At 44.1% G+C, this 23,563-nt stretch overlaps 1 protein-coding gene across 1 annotated transcript in view; it reads left to right on the forward strand.

The window, feature by feature from the left end:
- Positions 1-23,563, forward strand: part of DGLUCY (D-glutamate cyclase) — a gene marked incomplete at its 5' end in the record, with an annotated part of 55,176 nt that overhangs the window by 26,971 nt on the left and 4,642 nt on the right. Inside the window, 3 exon segments of the mRNA XM_081228343.1 lie at positions 1,494-1,642; positions 4,683-4,805; positions 19,546-19,697. Coding sequence (XP_081084469.1) covers positions 1,494-1,642; positions 4,683-4,805; positions 19,546-19,697 — 424 coding nt within the window.

Below are 23,563 nucleotides of genomic sequence, written 5' to 3' on the forward strand. Positions count from 1 at the left end.
CCAAAAAAAACATGTACAGCAAAAGCATTCAGAGTGAAGAGTTCTTTTTTGATATTGTGGTAAAACATGCATAACATAAATTTTACCAGTTTAACCATTTTTTAGTGTGCAGTTCAGTGGTAATAAGGTATATTCACATGGCTGTGCAACTATCACCACCATCCATCTCTCGAAATTTTTCATCTTCCCAAATGGAACTCTGTCCCCATTAAATAATAATTCCCCATCCCCCCGTCTCCCCAGCCCCTGGCAACCACTGTCCTACTTCCTGTCTCTAAGAATTTGACTACTCTAGTATCCCATATAAGTGCAATCGTACAGTGTTGGTCCTTTTGTGACAGGCTTATTTCACTTAGCCAAATACCCTCAAAGTTCACGCATGTTATAAGGTGTCAGAATTTCCCTCCTCTCTAAGGCTGAATAGTATTTCCTGTATGTACAGACCACATTTTGCTTCCTTGTTCATCCGTCAATGGACCGGTTGCTTCCACCTTCTGCCTAATGTGAATAATGCCACTATGAACATGGTTGCATAAAGACCTCTTTGGAACCCAGCTTTCAATTCTTTTGGGTCTATACCCAGAAGCAGAATTGTTGGATCATATGGTAATCCTACTTTAAATTTTTTGAGTAACTACCGTATAGTTTTCCACAGCAGAGTTAAGATTTTAAAGAACTCCATCTTGGGGGGATTTAGAGAGATATAAAAGTGCAATTTTCATGTTCTGAAATTAGATTTTCAAAACAGTGTTCCTCCTAATCATGATAGCAGCCACACCAGTAACTCTTAGCGGGCCCTGAGTAGGTGTGGAGGTCTGTGCGAAGTGTCTCTTGTGCATTTTCTCACTTAAGCCTTTCGACACAGTATGAGACACGGACTGTTGTCAGGCCATCTGACAGATGCAGAAAATGAGGGCTAGAGGGTTTAAGGGACTCGCCCAAGGCCAGCAGCCTCAGGACCTGGAACTGTACACAATCTGATTCCGCAACCCACCTTCTTACCACCATCCCATCCGTGCCCTTTCTCTATCTCCTGCTGTCTAAATAAGTTTATCTTGTGTTAGAGTCATTTGTCTTCTATTTCAATTCCTTTTGAGTCTGTTTTGTGTCTGTAAAGCAAACAAGATCCTGGGAGAGGGCAGCAGTGGGCCAGTAGCAGCCAACACTCAACCGACTGGGCGCTGGTGCCCCTCTGGTTAACGGAGCCCTGGGCGGGGCACCAGCAGCATCTACCATGGTGACCCTGACCGTTGGCCTTCCTGCTCTCACAGCCTCTGTCTCTAATATGCTGCTAAAGATTCTGATACTGTTTCTTAAAATGATCTGAGAGACCAACCCCCAGCACAGGCTCTGGCACACAGTGGATGTTCAACCAAGTTCTGTAGGAAAGAAGGAAACGAAGGCGGAAGGGTCCTTCTCACAAACACAGGAAGGCATGAGCCAGCCAGGCACCTGGCTCTCCGTAAGGACCCTGTGCCCTCACCCCCCGGCAGGTTTGACCATCTGGTGGAGATCGAGCGCACAGGAAGGGCTGCCGATGGCAATTACTACAACGCAAGGAAGAGGAACATCAAGCACTTGGAGGACCCCATTGACGATCATTTCCTTGCAGTGCAGAAGATTCCTGGAATCTCATCAACTGGTAAGCAGGGGGCACTAAGAATGCGACAAGAACATGTCAGCACTAAAACCCTTTTTTATTGACTGTTGAACACATGACAAAAAGGAGTTATATGGGACCATTATTTCCCACTTCAGACATGGTCTTTGTTTATTCTGGTCGGTATAGACAATAACGATGCTGACGTTTAGAAATCCAGTGTTACCACAAGCAGGAAAGGGAAATGACGCTTAACTGAGCATATTCTATTTGTCCAACTCTAAAACATCAAAACTAATAACAAAATAATGGCAATAATAAGATCAAGCCATGGTATATTATTTTGGTCATACAGGGTGAATGTACCATATGTATTTTGTATCATCTTATGAAGTTTATTCATTTTTAACTATATCTTGAATGTATGATCAGTGTGATATTTTGATTGCTAATAATGTGATCATTCATGTTTGTATAGAAATTTATGGTATTCAAAGAGGTTTCACAATCATTGTATTGTTTAAGCCCCTTTTAAAACCTGTAGGTAAGGCAGGTATAGTTTCCAAAGGTGAGGCCTACGGAGGTATCTCGAGGTTGCCTAGTTAATTAGGAGTAAAGTCCAGACTCCCAGGGCCCTACCGACTATGCTTTTCATGGGACCGTGTTGCCTTTATGAATTTCTGAAAGGCTTGATGTGACTGGGACGCCAGCATTCCTCCCCTGGGGTGGGAACCAGAGCGTGGAGAAATGAAGGCACGTTTGTCGTGTTCCATATTTACTTTTTCTGTCCATTCAAACACTTCAGAGTGTTTCCCAGACTCCTTAGTTGTCTTTGGCTTTTGGGGTTTTGATGAGACAATGAAAGCCTTCCCGGCTGAGTAGAAAACGTCCGCAAATCGCCCTGGTCTTTCCCAGAAGAGGCCTTGGGTGTGGTGCCCCCAGTGCGGCTGGCTTCGTGTTTCCTGCCTCTCTGGACTGGGGAGGCCTCCCAGGATAGAGCGGAAGGGCTTTCTGTGTCCACACGGGCCAGCAGGGTCCACAGGAGCTGTAGAGCAAACACTCTTCCCCCATTGAATGGACCCCTGATCTATGCTCTTCCCCCTAACGATGGCCACAAGATCCCAGAGGAAGCAGGTGGAGCTGGCTGTGCTTTCAAGCTGCCCCCTTTGTGGACCCCTGGACCCTTCTCTTGGCCTCAGGAGCCTGAGCCCCTCCTGTGGCTGCCCAGCCCCCTGCTCAGCAGTGTTACCCCCCAAACCCTCCTTTCCCTCCTCTGCCCCATCAACACCCCTATTCCTCAGTTCCACAGGCAACTGCCTTGTCAGGGAATCACACTCAATTGAGAATCAAGACACCCATGTCCCACTCACTACCCGGGTCCTGCCCCTCTCAGAGACTCTGTAAAGTGAGGTCAAGTCCACAGACGGGACACACCTGAGGAGCGAACAAGACGAGCTTCATAAAATGTTAAAGGGCAGAGACAGAAATAGAAAAGATATCAGTGCTAGGTGTTGTTATTTTCTTTCATTCAATGGACTGTCATGGATCTAGAAAACTGTTCTGAGAAAAATCCTCAGGGTGAGGACCTAAGGCATCTGGTCATCCACAATCATCCCATTCTTTTGGCCGAGACCAGGTCTCTGATGCCCAAGGTGAGTCAGCTTCAGGCCCCTCTCCACCATCACGCAATGAATGCTTGCCTCTGGTGGAATTCTTCCACATATTTGTAGAAATAGACACAAAAACAGTCATACAACCATTCTGTAGGCTTGAGGGGCCCAACCCTCTGTCCTTGGGGCACTGGGATAATCCCCTTGGTGAATGGTTATCTTGAGGCAGCTGCAACCATCTTCCAGAGGCACATTCAGCTGACTTCTAGTCTACAGAATGCTCCAGAAACACCTGGGCGCAGGACCAAATGGTGTTCCTAGGGCACCACCTCAAAGGGCACAGGCTGCAGGGCTTGTTAGAGTTTTTTTCATCTTGTTCCTGCAAGGGTGGAGTTACCTGGTAATTACTTCTAGCCAATTCACCTCTCTTGAACACCGTTTATTTCACCAATGAATTAAATAATTTCTGACAGGGCTTCATTGGTGGCGCAGCGGTTAAGAATCCGCCTGCCAATGCAGGGGACACGAGTTCGAGCTCTGCTCTGGGAAGATTCCACATGCCGTGGAGCAACTAAGCCCTTGCGCCACAACTACTGAGCCTGTGCTCTAGAGCCCGCGAGCCACAACTACTGAAGTCCGCATGCCTAGAGCCTGTGCTCCACAAGAGAAGCCACCGCAATGAGAAGCCCACACACCGCAACGGAGAGTAGCCCCCGCTCACTGCAACTAGAGAAAGCCCACGCCCAGCAACGAAGACCCAAGATAGCCAAAAATAAATAAATAAAATTAAATTTAAAAAAAAGAAAACTTCTGACATTTACTTATTCTAACATATTTATTCTAGCATTTATTATGCTAGAATAATTAACAAACCTTCTGGTGCCTAGCAGATTAGCCTTTATTCTGTGGTCGCTTTCAAATGCTAACAGGCCATCCCTGGGGTGTGAATTCCTCATTATGCTGCTTCACATATTAACCAGGCGCCTATCTGGTGTAGATTAAAATTAACTAAAATGACACACATACATTCCACATACTTGAAACAGAAGGCTTTAAATTACAGAATTGACTTTAACAACCTATACCCGTTGCCTTCTGCCAATGGAATGCTGTCTGGTCACAGTAATGAGACTCAGGGCCTTGTGGCCCCTCCCTGAGCAGGAGCTACTGGCAAGGAGAGGAAGTCCTGGGTGTCACCATCTCTCGTGGACCTGGCGCCCCATCTGTGACTGGAGAATGTGACCGAAGAGTGGACACAGCCACACTCTGCTGAGTTCCAAACCTGGACTCATTTTTAACTGGAGAAGTTTCTAGAATACCTGAAGAAGTCCAGCATCTCCTGGTAGAGTGAAAATGTATCCAGAGCCAACCACTTTCCCCACCCTGAGGCACATGTGAAGGGGCTGCTCTGCCCAATAACCACGCCACATTTTGCCTGATCCTCTGCCCTGACTCAGTTCCCTTACCTCCAGGGGTCAGTGACGGAGGCAACGAGCTTGGGATGGGCAAAGTCAAGGAGGCCATGAAGAGGCACATACGAAATGGGGACATCATTGCCTGTGATGTGGAAACTGACTTTGCAGTCATCATCGCTGGTGAGTGCTCAGACGGCCAGCCAGTCAGGCAAGGCTCCCCGGGGGAGGGACCTGGCTTGGAGCCTGTCCAGCCAGAAACTCATCTCCTCCATGAGTGGAGTCTAGAGGGCACCAGGGTAAGAAGGGGACCTGGTTCTTAGCCTCTGGCCTCTCAGTCAGTCATTCAACAAACATTTGCTGTGACCCAGACATGGCTCTGTGTACTGAGGCTGGAGCAGCAAGGGCCCTGCTCCACGGAGTGCCTGCTCTCGTGTTGGGAGATGGACATGAGCCCTAACAAAGAAATATGCCAGATGGTGCTAAACAGTGAGAAGAGCTACAGGTAGATGAGTGAGAGTGACAGGCAGGCCACTTTAGATCAGTGCTCTGAAGAGGGGTCATCTCTGCTTTTATCTGTACCTCCTGTGGGGTGGAAAGGAAGAGAACAATCTGGCAAACTTTGGAGGATGCAGGAGGCTTCACGCTCTCCTTTCACTTACCTCTGCCCCAGGCTGCCCTGCCCCTCCCTGCAGCTGGCCTTCCCATCAGGACCAACCTTTCCTGTATCTGGGTCCTTCCAAGCCCCACCCTTCCTCCCTTGACTTAGTCACAAGTTTCAGGAATTTTGACCGATACCTGAGAAAGGTCCTCTCTCTTTTCATCGTCCAAGTCAAAAACAGCCCCGGAGATAAGTAGAAATCTCTGAGGGTACCAGTGCCTGGGTAAGAAAACCTGAACTGTAATGGACAAGTTGCTGGAAGCTTCGTGTGGACAAGTCTGAGAGTTAGAAGCTCCAGGGGGACCTTGTCATAGGAGGCTCCCACCCTTCTGCAAGCTTTACCTTCACAGGCTCTACCAGGTCCACACTGAATATTAGAGAAAAATCTCCTCATGCTTTAGGTAGGGGAGGGGAAAGTGAGCCATTTTTGAAATACACCAGAGCACCTGTTCTTCTGAGCAAGGCCTGCCCTCAGAAGAAACTATTTAACCAGAACCTAGCCTGCTAGGGTTTTAACAGAGCCTAACTTACCTAGGGGAGAGAAATACCCAAAAGTAGATAACATGCAATAACAGATGGATAATGTAAGCAGAGAAGTGGAAATTCTAATAAAGAATCAAACAGAAATGCTAGAGATAAAATACACTTGTAACAGAATGAAGAATGCCTTTGATGGGCCCATTGGTAGATTAGACATAGCCTAGAAAATAATCTCTGACCTTGATGATATGACAATGGAAACTCCCTAGGCTAAAAAGATAAGAGAAAAAAGACTGAAAGGAACAGAAAAGAATATCCCAAGAATTGTGGGATAACTACAGAGCTGTAACCTATTTGTAATGGGAATCCAGAAGGAGAAAGAGAAAAGAAATATTTGAAGCAATAATGACTGAGAATTTTCTCCCAAATTGATGTCAGACACTGAACAATAGATCCAGGAAACTCAGAGAATACCAAGCAGGATAAGTGCCAAAAAAATTACACCTAGACATATGTTCAAATTTCAGAAAATCAACAATAAAGAAAATATGTGGAAAGAAGCTGGAGGAAAAAAACTCTTTACCAATAGAGGAGCAAAGATAAGAATTATATCCAACTTCTCCTCAGAAACCACACAAAAAAGAAGAAAGTGGAGGGAAATATTTAAAGTGTTGATAGAGAAAAATCACCAACCTAGAATTATGTATCCTGGAAACTTTTCCTTTATAAGTGAAGGAGAAATAAAGAATTACTCAGACAAACAAACATTGGGGGAATTTGTTGCTAGTAGACCTGTCTTGTAGGAAATGTTAAAAGAAATTCCTTGGTGGTGCAATGGATAAGACTCCGTGCTCCCAATGCAGGGGGCCTGGGTTCGATCCCTGGTCAGGGAACTAGATCCCACATGCATGCCGCAACTAAGAGTTTGAGTGCCACAACTAAGGAGCCCGCCTGCTTCAACTAAGACCTGGCACAACCAAATAAATAAATAAATATTTAAAACAACAAAAAAAGAGAGAAATTCTACAGAGAGAAGGAAAATTATATTGGCCAGAAACTTGATCTACACAAGAAGAGCATTGGAGAATGAATAAATGAAGCTAAAATTAAAATTTTTATTTCTCTTATTCTTAATTGATCTAATGGATAACAGTTTTTTCAAAATAATAATGGCAACAATGTGTTCAATAATATGTGCTTATGTGTATATATGGGCATATATATATATATATATATGTGTATATATATATATGAAATGCATGACAGCAATGGTACAAGGGATGAGAGGGAAGAATTAGGAATATTTTGTTATTATAACATGCTTGAGCTACCTGTGAAGTACTTATTTGAAAGTGGACCTGGATTCATTGTAAACATATATTGCAAACTCTAGGGCAACCACTAAAAAAAAAAATTTTTTTAAGAAGTATCATTGATATGCTAAGAAAGGAGAGAAAATAGCATCATGTAAAGTGTTCAATTGAAACCATGAAAGTCAGAAAAAATGTGAAAGACAAAATAGGAAAAAGAACAAGGGCAACAAATAGAAAATAGCAACAAGTATGGTAGATAGTAATCCAACCATATCAATGATCACCTTAAACGTCAATGGTCTAAATATTCCAATTAAAAGACAGAGATTGTCAGAGTGGATCAAAAAACAAGACCCAAATATGGTTGTCTCAAGAAACCCACTTTAAGTATAAAGAAATGTATAGATTAACAGTAAAGGTTTGGAGAAAGATATACCATGTTAACACTAGTCAAAAGAAAGTAGGAGCAGCTATATAAATTTCAGACAGAGCAAACTTCAGAACAGTTCAGGAAAGTTACCAGGGTTAAAGGGGGCATTACATAATGATAAAGGGGTAAATACTCCAAGAGGATGTAACAATTCTTAATGTGCACACTCCTAAAGTGTCAGGCAAAAACTGATAGAACTGCAAGGAAGAATAGATGAATCCACTATTATAATTGGAGACTTTAACACAGCTCTATCAGAAATGAACAAATCCAGCAGGCAGAAAATCCGTAAGGGCATAGTTGAACTCAGCAACACCATCAATCCACTGTATATAATGGACGTCTTATGCCCTACTTCATCCAACAACAGTAGCCTATGCATTCTTCTCAAGCTCACATGGAACATTCACCAAGATAGACTACATTCTGGACCATAAATACCACCTTAACAAAGTTTAAAGACTAGAAATCATAACATGTCTGCAGTCAGATCACAATGGCATCAAACTAGAAATCAGTAACAGAAAGATAGCTGGAAAAATCCCAAAAGACTTGGAGATTAAACAACACCCTTCTAAATAACACATGAGTCAAAGAAGAAATCTGAAGAGAAATTTTAAAATATTTTGAACTCTATGAAAATACAATTTATCAAAATTTGTGGGATGCAGTGAAAGCAAGGAAATTTATTACATCGAGTGTGTATATTAAAATCAGTAATCTAAGTGTTCACCTTAGGAAACTAAGAAATGAAGAGAAAATTAAATCCAAAGAAGGAAATAAGTAATATCAATTAAAGCAGAAATCAATGCAACTGAAAACAGGAAATCAATAGAGAAAATTAAGAAAACCAAAAGCCGGTTCTTTGAAAAGACCAACAAAATTGATAAGCCTCCAGCCAAGCTAACTAAGAAAAAAAGAGAGAAGACACAAGTTACTAAAAATAAATGAGGGCACATCACTACAGATGCCATGGAAATTAAAAGAGTAATAAAAGAATGCCATGAACAACTCTGTGCCCATAAATTTGATTAAAAGTGACATACTTAGGTATAAATCTAACAAAATATGTACAAAATTTAGATGAAGAAAACTGCAGAACTCTGATGAAAGATATCAAAGAAGTAAATTGAAAGATATTCCATGTTCATGGATTGGAAGACTCAACATTGTCAAGATGTCTGTTCTTCCCAACTTGATCTATAGACACAATGTAATCCAAATCAAAACCCCAGGAAGTTATTTTGTGGATATCAACAAAATTATTCTAAAGTGTATATGGAGAGACAAAAGATTCAGAATAGCCAACACAATTTTGAAGCAGAAAAAGTTGGAGGATTAACACTACCTGGCTTCAAGGCTTACTATAAAGCTACAGCAATCATGACAGTGTGGTATTGGCAAAAGAATAGACAAATAGATCAACTGAACAGAATAGAGAGCCCAGAAATAGACCCATACAGATAAAGTCAAATTATCTTTAACAAAGGAGCAAAGGTAGTCTTTTCAACAAATAGTGCTGGAACAACTGGACATCCTTCACAAAATTTCATTCAAAATGGATCACAGACCTAAATGTAAAATTCAAAACTGTAAAACTCCTAGAAGATAACATAGGAGAAAACCTTAGTTTTGGTGATGGCTTTTTAGATAAAACACCAATGCGTTATCTGTGAAAGAAAGAATTGATAAGCTGGACTTTATTAAAATTAAAAACTTCTGGAGAGTGGCCAAGATGGCAGAGTAGGAAGACCTTGAGCTCACCTCCTCCAAAATTACACCTAAATTACACCTAAATTACAACTATTTACAGAGCAACTATCAGTGAGAACGACCTGAAGACTAGCAGAAAAGATCTTCTACAACTATGGATATAAAGAAAGAACCACAATGAGATGGGAAGGGAGGTGAAGATGTGGTATAGTCAAGACCTATACCCAAGTAGACAACCCACAAATGGGAGGATAAGTACAATTACAGAGCTTCTCCCCAAGGATCAAGGGGTCTGAGCCCCACCTCGGGATCCCCAGCCTGGGGGTCCTGCACTGGGAAGACCCTATGAATGTTTGGCTTTGAAGGACAATGGGGCTTTCTTTCGGGAGAGCCAGAGGGCTGTAGGAAACAGAGACTCTGCTCGTAAAGGGAGCACACAAAATACCACACACTCTGAGACCCAGGGCAGAAGCAGCAATTTGAAAGGAGCCTGGATCAGACCCACTTGCTGATCTTGGAGAGCCCTCCAAACTATACTACAAAGCTACAGTAATCAAAAGAGTATGTTACTGGCACAAAATCAGACACATAGATGAATGGAACAGAATAGAGAGCTCAGAAATGAACCCACACTTATATGGTCCATTAACCTATGACAGAGGAGGCAAGAATATACAATAGGAAAAAGACAGCCTCTTCAACAAATGGTGTTGGGAAAACTGGACAAGTACATGCAAAACAATCAAACTGGACTACTTTCTCATACCATATACAAAAATAAACTCAAAATGGATTAAAGACTTAAATGGAAGACTTGAAACCAAAAAATTTCTAGGAGAAAACATAGCCAGTACATTCTTTGACATTAGTTTTAGCAATATTTTTTTTGCATCTCTCTCCTCAGGCAAGGGAAACAAAAGCAAAAATAAATAAATAGGGCTATATCAAACTAAAAATTTTTTACACAGAAAAGAAAACTGTCAGCAAAAGGCCACCTACTGAATGGGAGAAGATATTTGTAAATGATATATTTGATAAGGGGTTCATATCCAAAATATACAAAGAACTCACAAGACTCAACATCAAAAAACCAAACAAACAGCATGATTAAAAAATGGGCAGAGGACCTGAACAGACATTTTTTTTCAAAAGAAGATATACAGATGGCTAACAGGCACATGAAGAATGCTCAACATCACTAATAATCAGGGAAATGAAAATCAAAACCACAATGAGATATCATCTCATACCCGTTAGAGTGGCTGTTATCAAAAGACAACAGACAACAAGTGTTGGCGAGGATGTGGAGAAAAGGGAACCCCGTACACTGTTGGTGGTAATGTAAATTGGTGCAGCCACTATGAAAACAGTATGGAGATTCCTCAAAAACTTAAAAATAGAACTACCATACAATCCAGCAATTCCACTCCTGGGTATTTATCTAAAGAAAATTAAAACACTAATTAGACAAGGTATATGCACCCCCCCACGTTCATTGCAGCATTATTTTCAATAGTCAAGATATGGAAGCAACCTAAATGCCCATCAATAGATGAATGGATAAAGACGATGTGGTATATATATATATATATATATATATATAATGGAATATTACTCAGCCATAAAAAAGAATGGAATCTTTCCATTTGCAACAACACAGATGGACTGAAAGGGGATTACGCTAAGTGAAATAAGTCAGACAGAGAAGGACAAATACTGTATGATTTCACTTATTTGGGGAATCTAAAAAACAAAACAAATGAACACACATATCTGAACAGAAACAGAGTCATAGATACAGAGAACAAATAGGTGATTGCCAGTGGGTTGGGGAGGAAAGAAATAGCTGAGGGAGATTAAGAAGTACAAACTCCCAGTTACAAGATAAATGAGTCATGGGTAGGAAATGTACAGTTTGAGGAATATAGTCAATAATTACATAATATCTTTGTATGGTGACAGATATTAGCCAGACTTCCAGTGGTGATCATTTTGAAATGTATAGAAATACAGAATCTCTATGTTGTATACCAGGAACAACATAGTGTTGTGGGTCAATTACACTTCAAAAACAAACAAACAAACTGACAGAAAAAGAGATCAGGTTTGTAGTTACCAGAGAAAAAGGGTGGGGGGAGGGAGAATTGGATAAAAGTGGTCAAAAGGCACAAAGTCCCAGCTATAAGATAAATAAGTACTAGGGATGTAAGGTACAACATGATAAGTATAATGAACACTGCTGTATAAATGAAGGTTGTTAAGACAGTAAATCCTAAGAGTTCTCATCACGAGGGAAACTTGTTTTCTGTTTCTTTAATTTTGTTTCTATATGAGATGATTTGAGTTGATGGATGCTCACAAAACTTGTGGTCATCATTTCATGATTTTTGTGAGTCAAATCACTGTGCTTTACACCTTAAACTTATACAATGCTGTATATCAATTATATCTCAATAAAACTGAAAGGAGGAAATGTAAAACTTCTGCTCTGCAGAAGACAATGTCAAGAGAATGAGAAGACGAGGCATAGACTTGAAGAAAACATTTACAAAAGACGTTTCTGATAAAAGACTGTTACCCAAAATATACAAAGAACTCTTAAAACTCACTAATAATAAAATAAACAGCCCAGTTTAAAAATGGGCAAAAGACCTGAACAGACACCTCACCAAAGAAGACGTACAGGTGGCAAGTAAGGATATGAAAAGATGTTCGACATCTTATGTCTCAGGTCTCGACCCTGGGTTAGCTTTTCGGCTGGGACACCCAGACAAACCCTACCCCTCAGGTGTGCCGAGCTTGCTTGCTGTCGGCACGTCTATTATTTACCAGTCCCCTTTATCCTGGGGTCTTGGATCTCAGTGGAAGGGAGCCTCTGGAGAATCTCTTTGGAAATCCTCAGATTTCCTCAAGTTTATCTGCCACCCAGAATGTAGGTTCTCTGTATAATTGAACAAATCTCAAGGGCTTGGCCAACTGCGTCACTGATGTGATTTTAGCAGCAGGTGAAGTTCCCCAAAGAGAAAAGGTGATCCCAGTTGGCAGTGGGGAGAGAGGGGCTGTTATCTGGAATGAGAGTTTCAGATGAAATTCTGTGGTTTGGGGCTGAGAGGGTGGAAAGGGGCCCATCCAATTAGGGTTGGGAGCTGCTGGGGCCTGAAAGCAGAGAAGTTTGTCTGCTCCTTCAGCTCAGCAAAGACAAGAAAGATCAAGGGCTCTGGAATCAGTAAGGAGATGGCGGCTCTTATTTCCAAGCTTTGCTGGCCTCACCCAGAAAGTGAGTCTCTTTGAGGATTAGAGAAAGCCTTTCCAAAGTCATCCAGGCTGGCCCTGGGCTGGCTAGTGTTTCTAACAAGTTCCCAGGTACTACAGGTGCCACTGGTCTTGGGACCATTCTTTGAGTTCTGCTGCTTTTAGAGGCAGGGTGATGAACCTGTTGGGGAGCAAAATTTGTGACCCCAAAATCTGTCTCCTTGGGGCTTCCCTGGTGGTGCAGTGGTTAAGAATCCGCCTGCCAGTGCAGGGGACACAGCTTTGAGCCCTGGTCCGGGAAGATCCCACATGCTGCAGAACAACTAAGACCGTGCGCTGCAACTACTGAGCCTGCGCTCTAGAGCCCATGAACCACAACTACTGAAGCCCACACAGCTAGACCCCGTGCTCAGTAACAAAGAGAAGCCACCACAATGAGAAACCCGCGCACCACAACAAAGAGTAGCCCCCGCTCACCGCAACTAGAGAAAGCCCGCGGACAGCAACGAAGAGCCAATGCAGCCAAAAATAAATACATAAATAAAGCTATTAAAAAGAAAAAAAGTTAAAAAAAATCTGTCTCCTTGGCCTGAGGATTAATTTAGGATGATCTTTAAAAATGTTTATTGGCGTATATTTGATTTACAATGTTGTGTTAGTTTCAGGTGTACAGAGGAGGATGATTTTTAAGCAACAGAAGACTCGGGAAGTTTTTCTTTTTAGCTCCCCCTTTGCTACATAAAGAATTTAGTTAAAGGGCCTGTTCCCAGAATAGAGCTATAACCAGAGGTATCTGCAGAGAATACGGGCTAGGTGTAGTGGGGGACACTCAGCATGGCCTAGAGATCAAAGTCCACCCTGTGTCCTGTTGTCTCTACATGACCCAGCAAACATTTATTTGCCAAACATTTGCTTTTCCATCTCCATGTGCATTGCCTTCCTCCCCTTTGAAGTCCCAAACCAGTACCCTCAACATCCTTTTATCTTTAGCTGAGGATGGTATTTAAGATGAGGGCTTCGGCCATTTGGGTGAATTTTTCGGTTCTCCTGGGCCTCTCCCACGTATACATGTTATTAAACTCCTGTTTTATATTCTCCTGTTTATCTAACTCATGTCAATTTAATTCTTATACCAGCCAGAGGAACCTAGAAAGATGGAGGAAAATTCCTTTCTCCCCGACAGTTGTCATAATCAGCAGGATTTCCCTTTACTGGCTGGATACTACTCTCCCTGAAGCTGCTGCGGCTAAGAGATCCTGGGACAACTGACAGAAGCCACAGATGGTAAGAGTTCTTACCTGTCAGTCAGTCTCCCAGATCTCTGCTTGCAGGGTCTATTGGAAGTGAGAGTGGTAAGAGCCCTTTATTGCTTTTCTAAAGTTAGATTAACAGGAGAAATATTTATGGAGTTAGTTCCTTGGACCCAGAGACTCTTGTTCTGAAAACTGGCAGAGTACTCTTGATTTGTTGATCCTTTTCCTCCCAAGATGGTTATCGTTTTTCTTTATCTCTCTATTGTGTTGCTTGTCTTAAGAAGGAAATTCCATAGGGTAGGACGCAGGCGTAGGTCCATTAAGCTTGTTGTCCAGGCTGGCCCCGCAGACTGGTGAGTTTGCTAGTCTCACCAGACCACTATCTATTTAGGCAAACTACACTTGGTGAGTTAATATTCATGAGATAAGAGCTACTGTTAAGGAATGTCTTGGAAGTCACAGCTGCACCACTGGTGGGCAAGGGTTGAGGATTTAAGGGCCCTCAGGGCGCTCACCACCTCAAGTAGGCACTCATGAAAGGGTAAGTCGGTCATGGAATGGGTTAGATCAATACTAGGTCACACACCAACCTCAAGAAAATTTCTGTATCACGAGGTACACTGTAAAATACCTCACAATCCTCAGCCCCACAGTATATCCCTCTTAGGTATTAGTTTGGCTCCAAGAAACCCAAGACTTAGCTTAAAGCTGTTAATGTACATAAAAGAAAAAAAAAAACTGGATGAGTTTTTTCCTTCCATCTTATTATACATCCTGAAGAGCTTGGTTTGCTGACCAGTGAGAAAAATCTCTCTGGTCTCTGCCATCAGAAGGCTATACATACTGGTATGCATTTTGCAGTCAGATAGACTGGTATTTCAAGCAGCTGTAGCCAACCGGTCAGAAGCCCAGGTAACAACCCAGGCTTCTGACTGGCGTCTCTTTGTGTGGCCATGCCAGCTCTCAGGGGAGTTTGTCATAAAGGGTCGAGTCCATAAGGGGCCTTTGTTGTTCAACCTTTGTTGCTTTATTAGTGATACAACAAAAGTCTCCACTTTCGGGGGCTTCCCTGGTGGCACAGTGGTTGAGAGTCCGCCTGCCGATGCAGGGGACACGGATTCGTGCCCTGGTCCGGGAAGATCCCACATGCCGCGGAGCGGCTGGGCCCGTGAGCCATGGCTGCTGAGCCTGCGCGTCCGGAGCCTGTGCTCCGCAACGGGAGAGGCCACAACAGTGAGAGGCCCGCGTACCGCAAAGTCTCCACTTTCTTAGACTGTTCTGGGGAGTGAAATTTCTGGATCTTGTTAGGGCTGTGTCCTTTACATTCTTATGGGATGCCCCTTTCATCCACAGTTAAGGCATAAAAAGACTTATTGGTTTGTGTTGCTATTAAGATACTATTCGTCAATAGCAGATGATGGATCCTTTGAATTGGAAAAACTTCTAAATTGGTAAATTTTTTAGAGAACTCTCATTGTAAACAGCTGTTTTATTGGCACCTGTGGAAAGACCAAATTAAACGGTGGAAACAAAAAAATATAATGGCTAACCCTAAGAACTCCCTTAATTAAAAAACAAAACAAAACAAAAAAGATTTGGGAAACCTTATCAAATTTGGTGTCTCAGCTTCCCCTCATGGGTCTTACAGATGGTAATAAAAGCATTCAGTTAATTAACAAAAGAATGGGAAGAAACCAAGGGGAAAGTTAAGGTACTCTTCCCAAAAAGGTAGAAATTGTTAAAGGGTTATTAAGAAGGTAAATAAAGCAAATATTGAAAGTTGCAGAATAAAGAAGAATCAGAAAGAGAAGACTCACAGGACTTGTCCCAGCAGGATGGAAATCTTCAGATGGCTATAAAGAAATGGGATAAGTAAAATGGACATTGATGGGATTAAAATAAAGGTTTTTAATACAACACTATCTAAGATTAGGTGGGCCAAAGGGACACCTTTTGATCCCCAAAACATTAAAGGGCCCCAAACATGTCCACTCTACTTACTCCAGTTTGGAGAAATTTTTTAAACTGGAAGGCAAAAATTACAATGAGAAACCTAACCAACAATCACTTGGGGCAAGAGTTAGGTCGATTAATTGAGTTAAAGATTGACAAAAGGGCCTGGGTCCCTTGACTCAACCCCTCACTGCAGACCCAAAGCCTTTTACACTAGAGTGGGGAGATGGCAGGGGGATGGAGAGAAGTTTCTGGAACTCCTTGATGCCAGAACCTCACAAGCTGTGGTACCAAAACCCATTAGTGGAACCCTGACTTGGGCTACAACAAGACTGAGAAAAGTAAAAAGTACAAGAGTTGATAAGATTATAAAAGTCTGGAATGTTTGAGTGGGTGTTATATGAAGAGGTTAAACACCATTGCTGGAATGCTTTATGGGAATGGATGTCATGTCTGGCCAGGAACACTTCTCCTACCCAGTATTGCAAGACTGAGACTTATTGATGGGGTCCTAATGGAGGCTATGGTCAAAGGTATAAGAGTTGATGAAACTGAGGTGAAAGCTTGTAAGAAAACTGCAATGTTTGAATGGGCTTTATGTCAGGTGGTTATGTCTCTTTTGCCTGATTGTATTGTCGGGGTAGATATTGCATCTCCCTGGGAAATGTTTCCACTGCTTGGTATTGTAAGACAGGGCACATAAATCCCCCCTTTGGGCAATGTTAATTAGACATGCTGATGAGAGTCAGTAGGGTTGCCTGAGCCCACACAATGTGAGATGAAAACTGGGGACTGATACTGGGGCCTGATAGGAGCAATGGTGGAGGCTTTTTGCCCCTCGGGTGAATTGGTCTGGGGTTGACTTGAGCACTCATAAAGAGGGCCTTTATTGAATACCTTGTGCAGACTTTTTGAAGGCATGATGCATTGATCTCTGAAGTTCTAAAACATAGAAATCTTTTGATTTCCTTTAATTGGAAATCTTCTCCCTGATATAAAGAAGCAAATTAAAGAAAATATAGTTGGATGAGCAGATCAGCCTTCTGATATTATTTAGGCAGTAGCCCAGTTCTTTGTGGAATTGAAAGCAACTGTCTTTGTCTTGTAAACCTCTACAAAATCAGAAATGTAAGCACAGCCCACAGTCACCTGAGACTGAGCCTGGGGAATCAATCAGTAGAACCTGGGGGAAAAAAAGGGAAAAAGACCTTTTCAAAAGTACTAACTGGACTTCCCTGGTGGCACAGTGGTTAAGAATCCGCATGCCAGTGCAGGGCACATGGGTTTGAGCCCTGGTCCGGGAAGATCCCACATGCCGCGAAGCAACTAAGCCTGTGCGCCAAAACTACTGAGCCTCTGCGCCGGAACTACTGAAGCCCGCGCGCTCTAAGTCCCATGCTCCACAACAAGAGAAGCCACCACAATGAGAAGCCTGTGCACCACGACGAAGAGTAGCCCCTGCTTGCCTCAACTAGAGAAAGCCCGCTCACCTCTACTAGGGAAAGCCCGAGCGTAGCAACGAAGACCCAATGCAGCCAAAAAAAAAATAAAATAAAATACTAACTGCTGGAAGTGCTCCCTCACCCAAAATCTAACTCACAGCTTCTTTAATTAATATTATTTGTCAAGGACAGATACAAATCTTAAAAGTCTTTTCCACGTATAGGAAAAAGCCTTTGCCATCAAGTGGATAAACTTAACTTACTGCAACTGATGTTTAAGAACTAGTGAGTTTTATACTGTTATACCTGATTCATGACTAAAGTCTTAAAATGAAAGCTATGAGGTCTCTGGTTGTGTCTTGTCTGTATATCTATGCATTCATGTTATAGATAGGGTATTTTTCTACCTTCTGATGGTATTGCCAAAAGTAACTTGTAGAAGAACTCTAATTGGCTTAAAAGTAAGCACGTTTGAATTAAATATTTCTAAATATAACAGACTAACCCAAATATTTTTCGAGTTCACATGATCTAAGATTAACCTTTAGTAAATAAAAGCAAATTTAAAGTTACTTCTTTAGTGGGTTTCCCTGGTGGCGCAGTGGTTGAGAATCTGCCTGCTAATGCAGGGGACACGGGTTCGAGCCCTGGTCTGGGAGGATCCCACATGCCGCGGAGCAACTAGGCCCGTGAGCCACAACTACTGAGCCTGCGCGTCTGGAGCCTGTGCTCCGCAACAAGAGAGGCCGCGATAGTGAGAGGCCCGCGCACTGCAATGAAGAGTGGCCCCCGCTTGCCACAACTAGAGAAAGCCCTCGCACAGAAACGAAGACCCAACACAGCAAAAATTAATTAATTAATTAATAAACTCCTACCCCCAACAAAAAAAAAAAAAGAAAAATTTACTGCTTTAATTAAAATAAGCATGTCTTTAGAGTTATCAGCATTAAATATAAAACTTTTATTCTACCTGGGTTTACTAGTCAAATAAGTTCACGTTACGTCTGTTACGAAGTTTATCAGCAGGAGGAATAGCTTGGGATGATAGTTGACTTTAATGTCTCATGAAGTTTTCATGAGTACTCTAAACGTAATTTTTGGGAACAAGTGATTTAGATAAATATTGATATAAATGGGATAAGACTTGAAAATAACTTCGAAAATCTTTTGGTAGTTTAAAACTTTAGAGTTTTTCTAAGTTAAGTTAAATGATGGGAATTCATTGAATGTCTAGATCATTTCCAAATAAGATAAAATACTGAAATATTAATTGCTAAACAAGTCTAAGTTTACCTACTTTTGTCTTCTTATTACAAAAAAACCCCCTAAAGATGTTTGGGTCTATTATACATTATACATTATGAAATGTATTAAAAAAATACTGGCATAACAAACAGTTCACAATTGCTTACTTCTTAGTTTTCACTAGAAATTAAGTTTTCTAAGGGTTAAGAATTCTAATTAATATACCATAAAACTACTAAAATAAATAAGGAAAACATCTTCATACGTAAGGAAAATTTTTAAAAGGTATAAGGAATGGGAATGCATTTTGTTAAGGGAAAATAAAGTAAAAAGTTAAAAAAGGGCTTCTCTGGTGGCGCAGTGGTTGAGAGTCCACCTGCCGATGCAGGGGACACGGGTTCATGCCCCGGTCCGGGAAGATCCCACGTGCTGCGGAGTGGCTAGGCCCGTGAGCCATGGCCGCTGAGCCAGTGCGTCCTGAGCCTGTGCTCTGTAACGGGAGAGGCCACGACAGTGAGAGGCCCGCGTACCACACACACACAAAAAGTTGAAAAAAACAGGAAAAGCATAGGACAAAGTTTGAATGTGAAAAAAAAAAAAAAAGGATCTGTGGAAGGTTTATGGAACAGGAACTCTAAGAAAAGAGTTTTGTGTGTGGTCAGGACTGGCAAAGATTAGAATATATTCAATTGAGTGAATGAAGTTTAATATTAAAAGTAAGCTGTTACAAAACTAGAATCTTGTTTTCTCTCTGTGCTAAGAAGACAAAAGTCTGCTCTTGATAATTTATAAAATGTTTTTCTTTACCTTTGATTAGTCTGCCTATAAAGAAGGGATTTTATGTTTTATCAAAATAATTTCCTATGTTGTTTTTATTAGGTCTTTGATTACTGGTTTGGTCCCAAACCAATGCCCCTAAAATCCTTTTTTCTTTAGCTGAAGATGGTATTTAAGGTGAGGGCTTCAGCCATTTTGGTGAGTTTCTCTGTTCTCCTGGGTTTCTCCTGTGTATACGTGTTATTAAACTTTTGTTTGACTTTCTCCTGTTAATCTGTCTCATGTCAATTTAACTGTTAGACCAGCCAGAGGAACCTAGAAGAGCAGAGGAAAATTTCTTCCTCCCAGGCAAATGACATGACTTTTGCGATCCTATGATGGAATCTTATTTTTTGTTGTTCCAGGCGTTTCTAACTGGGGAGGTTATGCCTTGGCCTGTGCGCTGTACATCGTGAACTCATGGGAGGTCCACAGACGTTATCTGAGGAAGGCAGTTGGGCCCTTCAGAGCACCTGGAGAACAGAACTGGACTCAGGCCCTCCCATCCATCACTAAGGTAACATAGCCCAGCAGGCAACTCTCATGGATGCACCTTTTTCCCCAGATGAGGAGCAGACACAGTAGTTCAATCCATAAGCCAGGGTCCAGCACCACTGCGGCCCATCAGAAGCCCGAGGCAGAGCCTGCCTTAAAACAAAGGTCTCCCGGGCTTCCCTGGTGGCGCAGTGGTTGAGAATCTGCCTGCTAATGCAGGGGACACGGGTTCGAGCCCTGGTCTGGGAGGATCCCACATGCCGCGGAGCAACTAGGCCCGTGAGCCACAACTACTGAGCCTGCGCGTCCTGAGCCTGTGCTCCGCAACAAGAGAGGCCGTGATAGTGAGAGGCCCGCGCACCACGATGAAGAGTGGCCCCTGCTTGCCACAACTAGAGAAAGCCCTTGCACAGAAAAGAAGACCCAACACAGCAAAAATAAATAAATTAATTAATAAACTCCTACCCCCAACACCTTCTTAAAAAAAAAACAAAGGTCTCCCATCAGGCAACCACTGGACTGGACTTTGACCTACTAGTGACTCTAAATCATTATGAAGGATCTCATATAAATGACCATTTTCCTTCTAATTTGACTTTAGGCAGGCTGCTTAACCTCTCTGAACCTCGTTTTCTTCCTCTGTGAAATAGGGGCCGTCAGCATTCTTGGAAGAACGGAATACCCGACCCATGGTAGGCACTTCATAGCGGTAGCTGTAGGTGTCCTTAGCATCTCCCTCCAAGGAGTTTACAACCCGGCAAGGGCACTGAAACCTCCGCTGGCACCGTCAGCCATCCTACACGGTGCTAAGGTGTGAGGGCCCAAGGTGGGAAGAGGGCCCTGTGGGCTGAAGGCTGGGAGGGATAAACCCAGTGGAAGGGGAGGCATCTGGGTAGGAGGAACGGCGGGAACAAAAGCTGGGAGATGGGGACCAGCTTAGTGCTGGTTTGGGGAGACTGCTCTTGAGGTTGGCGGCAGCAAGCCAGGGTGTGATAGGCGCAGAGGAGGGCTCCAGACCCCAGCGTCCCCAAAGAGGGGGCCTGCAAGTCCTCTGAAACAGTTTGCAAAATTGTTTCATACATGGGTTTTCCTGGGCAAGAATCCCTAGTTTCGTCAGAGTCTCCAAGTAGTCTGGGGCCATTAAGAACCCCTGGCAGGGCTTCCCTGGTGGCGCAGTGGTTGAGAGTCCGCCTGCCAATGCAGGGGACACAGGTTCGTGTCCCGGTCCGGGAAGATCCCACATGCCGCGGGGCGGCTGGGCCCGTGAGCCATGGCCGCTGAGCCTGCGCGTCCGGAGCCTGTGCTCCGCAACGGGAGAGGCCACAACAGTGAGAGGCCCGCGTACCGCAAAAAAAAAACCCTGGCAGAGGGAGGTCACATTAGCCAGATCCAAGCAAACCATGACTCCCGACTGAGGCTTCTACCTGAGACGTAACAGGGAGCCACGCGAGGGCTTTGAGCCAGGAACCGGGGTCCCACTGGGTGGCTTTTGAGTGAGCTCCTCTGACTGCAGAGCCAACTGTGAAGGGCTGTGTGCAGTTCCAGGCGTTCCCCATAGACAAGTGCAGAGGCAGGACACACACGCACACGTACACACACACACGTGCACACTCATGGCTGACTTACGTGAACTCACATATACGTGCAGGGAAAACAAAGAGAGAGAAGGCCAGCCAGCCCTCTAAGTGGTTCCAGCATCCTGCTCCCGGTCCTGGACCCCGGGCAGCGAGATGGGCCCCTGGAGACTCGGCTGTTCCTACCTCAGGCCTCAGTTCCCACGGCTCTCGTGACACTGATTCCAGCCTCAAGCCCCCTCCCCAGCGGGTGCCCCTCGCAGAGCTGGGACCCGCCCACCCCGGAGAGAAGCTGGTGGCACGTCAGTCTCTACCAGGCACCTTCTAGGGGAATTCTCCAGAGTAACTGGGTCACAGGAAATTGGGGCCAAAGCCCAGACTTTACATCTAAATCCCAGGTCACAGGTGACTTCACCTGTGAGCGGACAGCTTCGCCTGAGGGCAGGCAGGCAGGAGGGTGGGAGGGCTGGGGACACCTGGAGAACAGCAGAGGGAGCTGGGGTGTTTGGCCTGCTGGAGAGAGGATTTGGGGGGGCCTGAGATCTCAACAGCTTCCTGGGGGAGGGGCACAGATACCCTCCTCGGCCACGTGAGAGACAAAAGCAGGCCAGAAGGCAGAGGGTCTGGTTCAAGGTGAGGAAGAGATTGTTCTCCTCAGAGCGACTGCCCAAGCCTGCGAGGAGGGAGCTCTCGGACACAGGGATCGGGTCAGGGTCGGGGGAGAGGTTTCTCGAGTTCCGTCAGGCTGACCACAAGGCCACTCCCAGACAGTCCAAACAGTCTCATGCAACTTAAGGCTGCCCCAGTCTTATTCCCCCCAAAGGCATAGATGGCTAAATGAGGAAAAAACAAAGCAGAAAAAACCTCTTGGAAATCAGGAACCAGGTCTTTCATATCTGCTTTCCCAGCAACTAGTGGAGGGAAACCCAGTGCTTGGTAAATCCTTGTTGAATGAATGATTGTATGAATGAATGAATGCCGTGCTTTATTAAAGCAGTGAGTCTTCCAAGTTTAGAGGCATCTAAAGGACCTTCCAGACAGCAGGAATCACCTCAGGGACATCTTAAAGCACACAGTGGGGCCCACCCCAGGGTTCCTGATTCAGTAGGTCTGAGATGGGTTAGAGAATCTGCATCTCTGACAAGTTCTCAGGCAATATTGCTGCTGCGGCTGCTGCGGGGACCACATCTGAGACCCTGGACTAGAGGCTGGGTTCTCAGCGTCGTGGCAGAGGCTGGTGTGGGGAGATGGGAAGGCGATCCAGGAGACAGGAAGGTTCCTGAGCGTTGAGCCTGGACACAGCAGCTGAGATGGGGCTGGTGCCGTTGCAGGTCCCCCAGCCCGCCAGCAGCTGAGGTCCTGGGGCCCCTCGCTTGTGCGAAGCATCTGCATCCAGAGCCCCTCCCGCCTCCTTCCTGTCCTTCTTTTACATTGTCTTGCACCCTGTCTGCTCCCTTTTTCCTTCTGCCTCTGTGTCTGTCTCCCTCCTGCACCCGCCCCCATTTCTCTCCAACACCTCCCCGGATGGGTTTGTTATCCCCGCTTTACAGAGGAGGGGGCTGAGGCTCTGAGAGGGAAGGCGGCTTGCCCAAAGCCACACAGCTAAGAGCAGAGCTGAGTCTAGGCTCTCTGACTCCATACTCTGAGCTCTTCCTGATGTGGCTCAGTAGTTTCCTAGTTTCTGGCAATGCCAGGGCGCAGGAGAGGAGGGGAAAGGCGGAGTCGCGCAGCTAAAGCAACATTTTCAGGGGAAATGGTCTGCCCTAAAGGGGCCCAGAGAGCCTTCTATGCTTTCTTTACACTTCCTGGATCTGAATTGGAAAAAAACCACTCAGAGGGCCGCCTCACACATGATTCCTGATTCATGCAGACACAAAAGACTGAGCCCAGCCAAACAAGTTCACGCAGCCTCACGCTTACCCTCTGGGGATGGAAATTCTCCTTCCACATCTCCAACCCAATCTTCATAAATATATTAATAATGTACCACCCTTATAAAGAAAATAAAAGGGAACATCATTAAACCAAAATTACAAACACATTTTTGTATAGCCCCTCCTCTGGGCCCGGCCCAGGCTTGTTCTGGGAGATAGTGAGGGGTAAAGAACCCAGGGTCCACGGGGGAGGTAATTTCAGGAGCTGGGATAGAACTGTGCACACTGCTTGTGGGGACACAGAGAACAGGTGCTTGGCTCATTCAGAGAGCTCAAGGAAGGCTGCCTGGAAGAGGTGGCACTGAACTGGGTCTTGGAGGACGAGTAGGATATAAGGAGAAAGGGTGGGAAGGACCTTCCAGACAGCAGGACTCATGGAA

Source organism: Mesoplodon bidens (genome assembly GCF_964165515.1).
Source record: "Mesoplodon bidens genome assembly, chromosome: 3".
NCBI lineage: Eukaryota > Metazoa > Chordata > Mammalia > Artiodactyla > Ziphiidae > Mesoplodon > Mesoplodon bidens.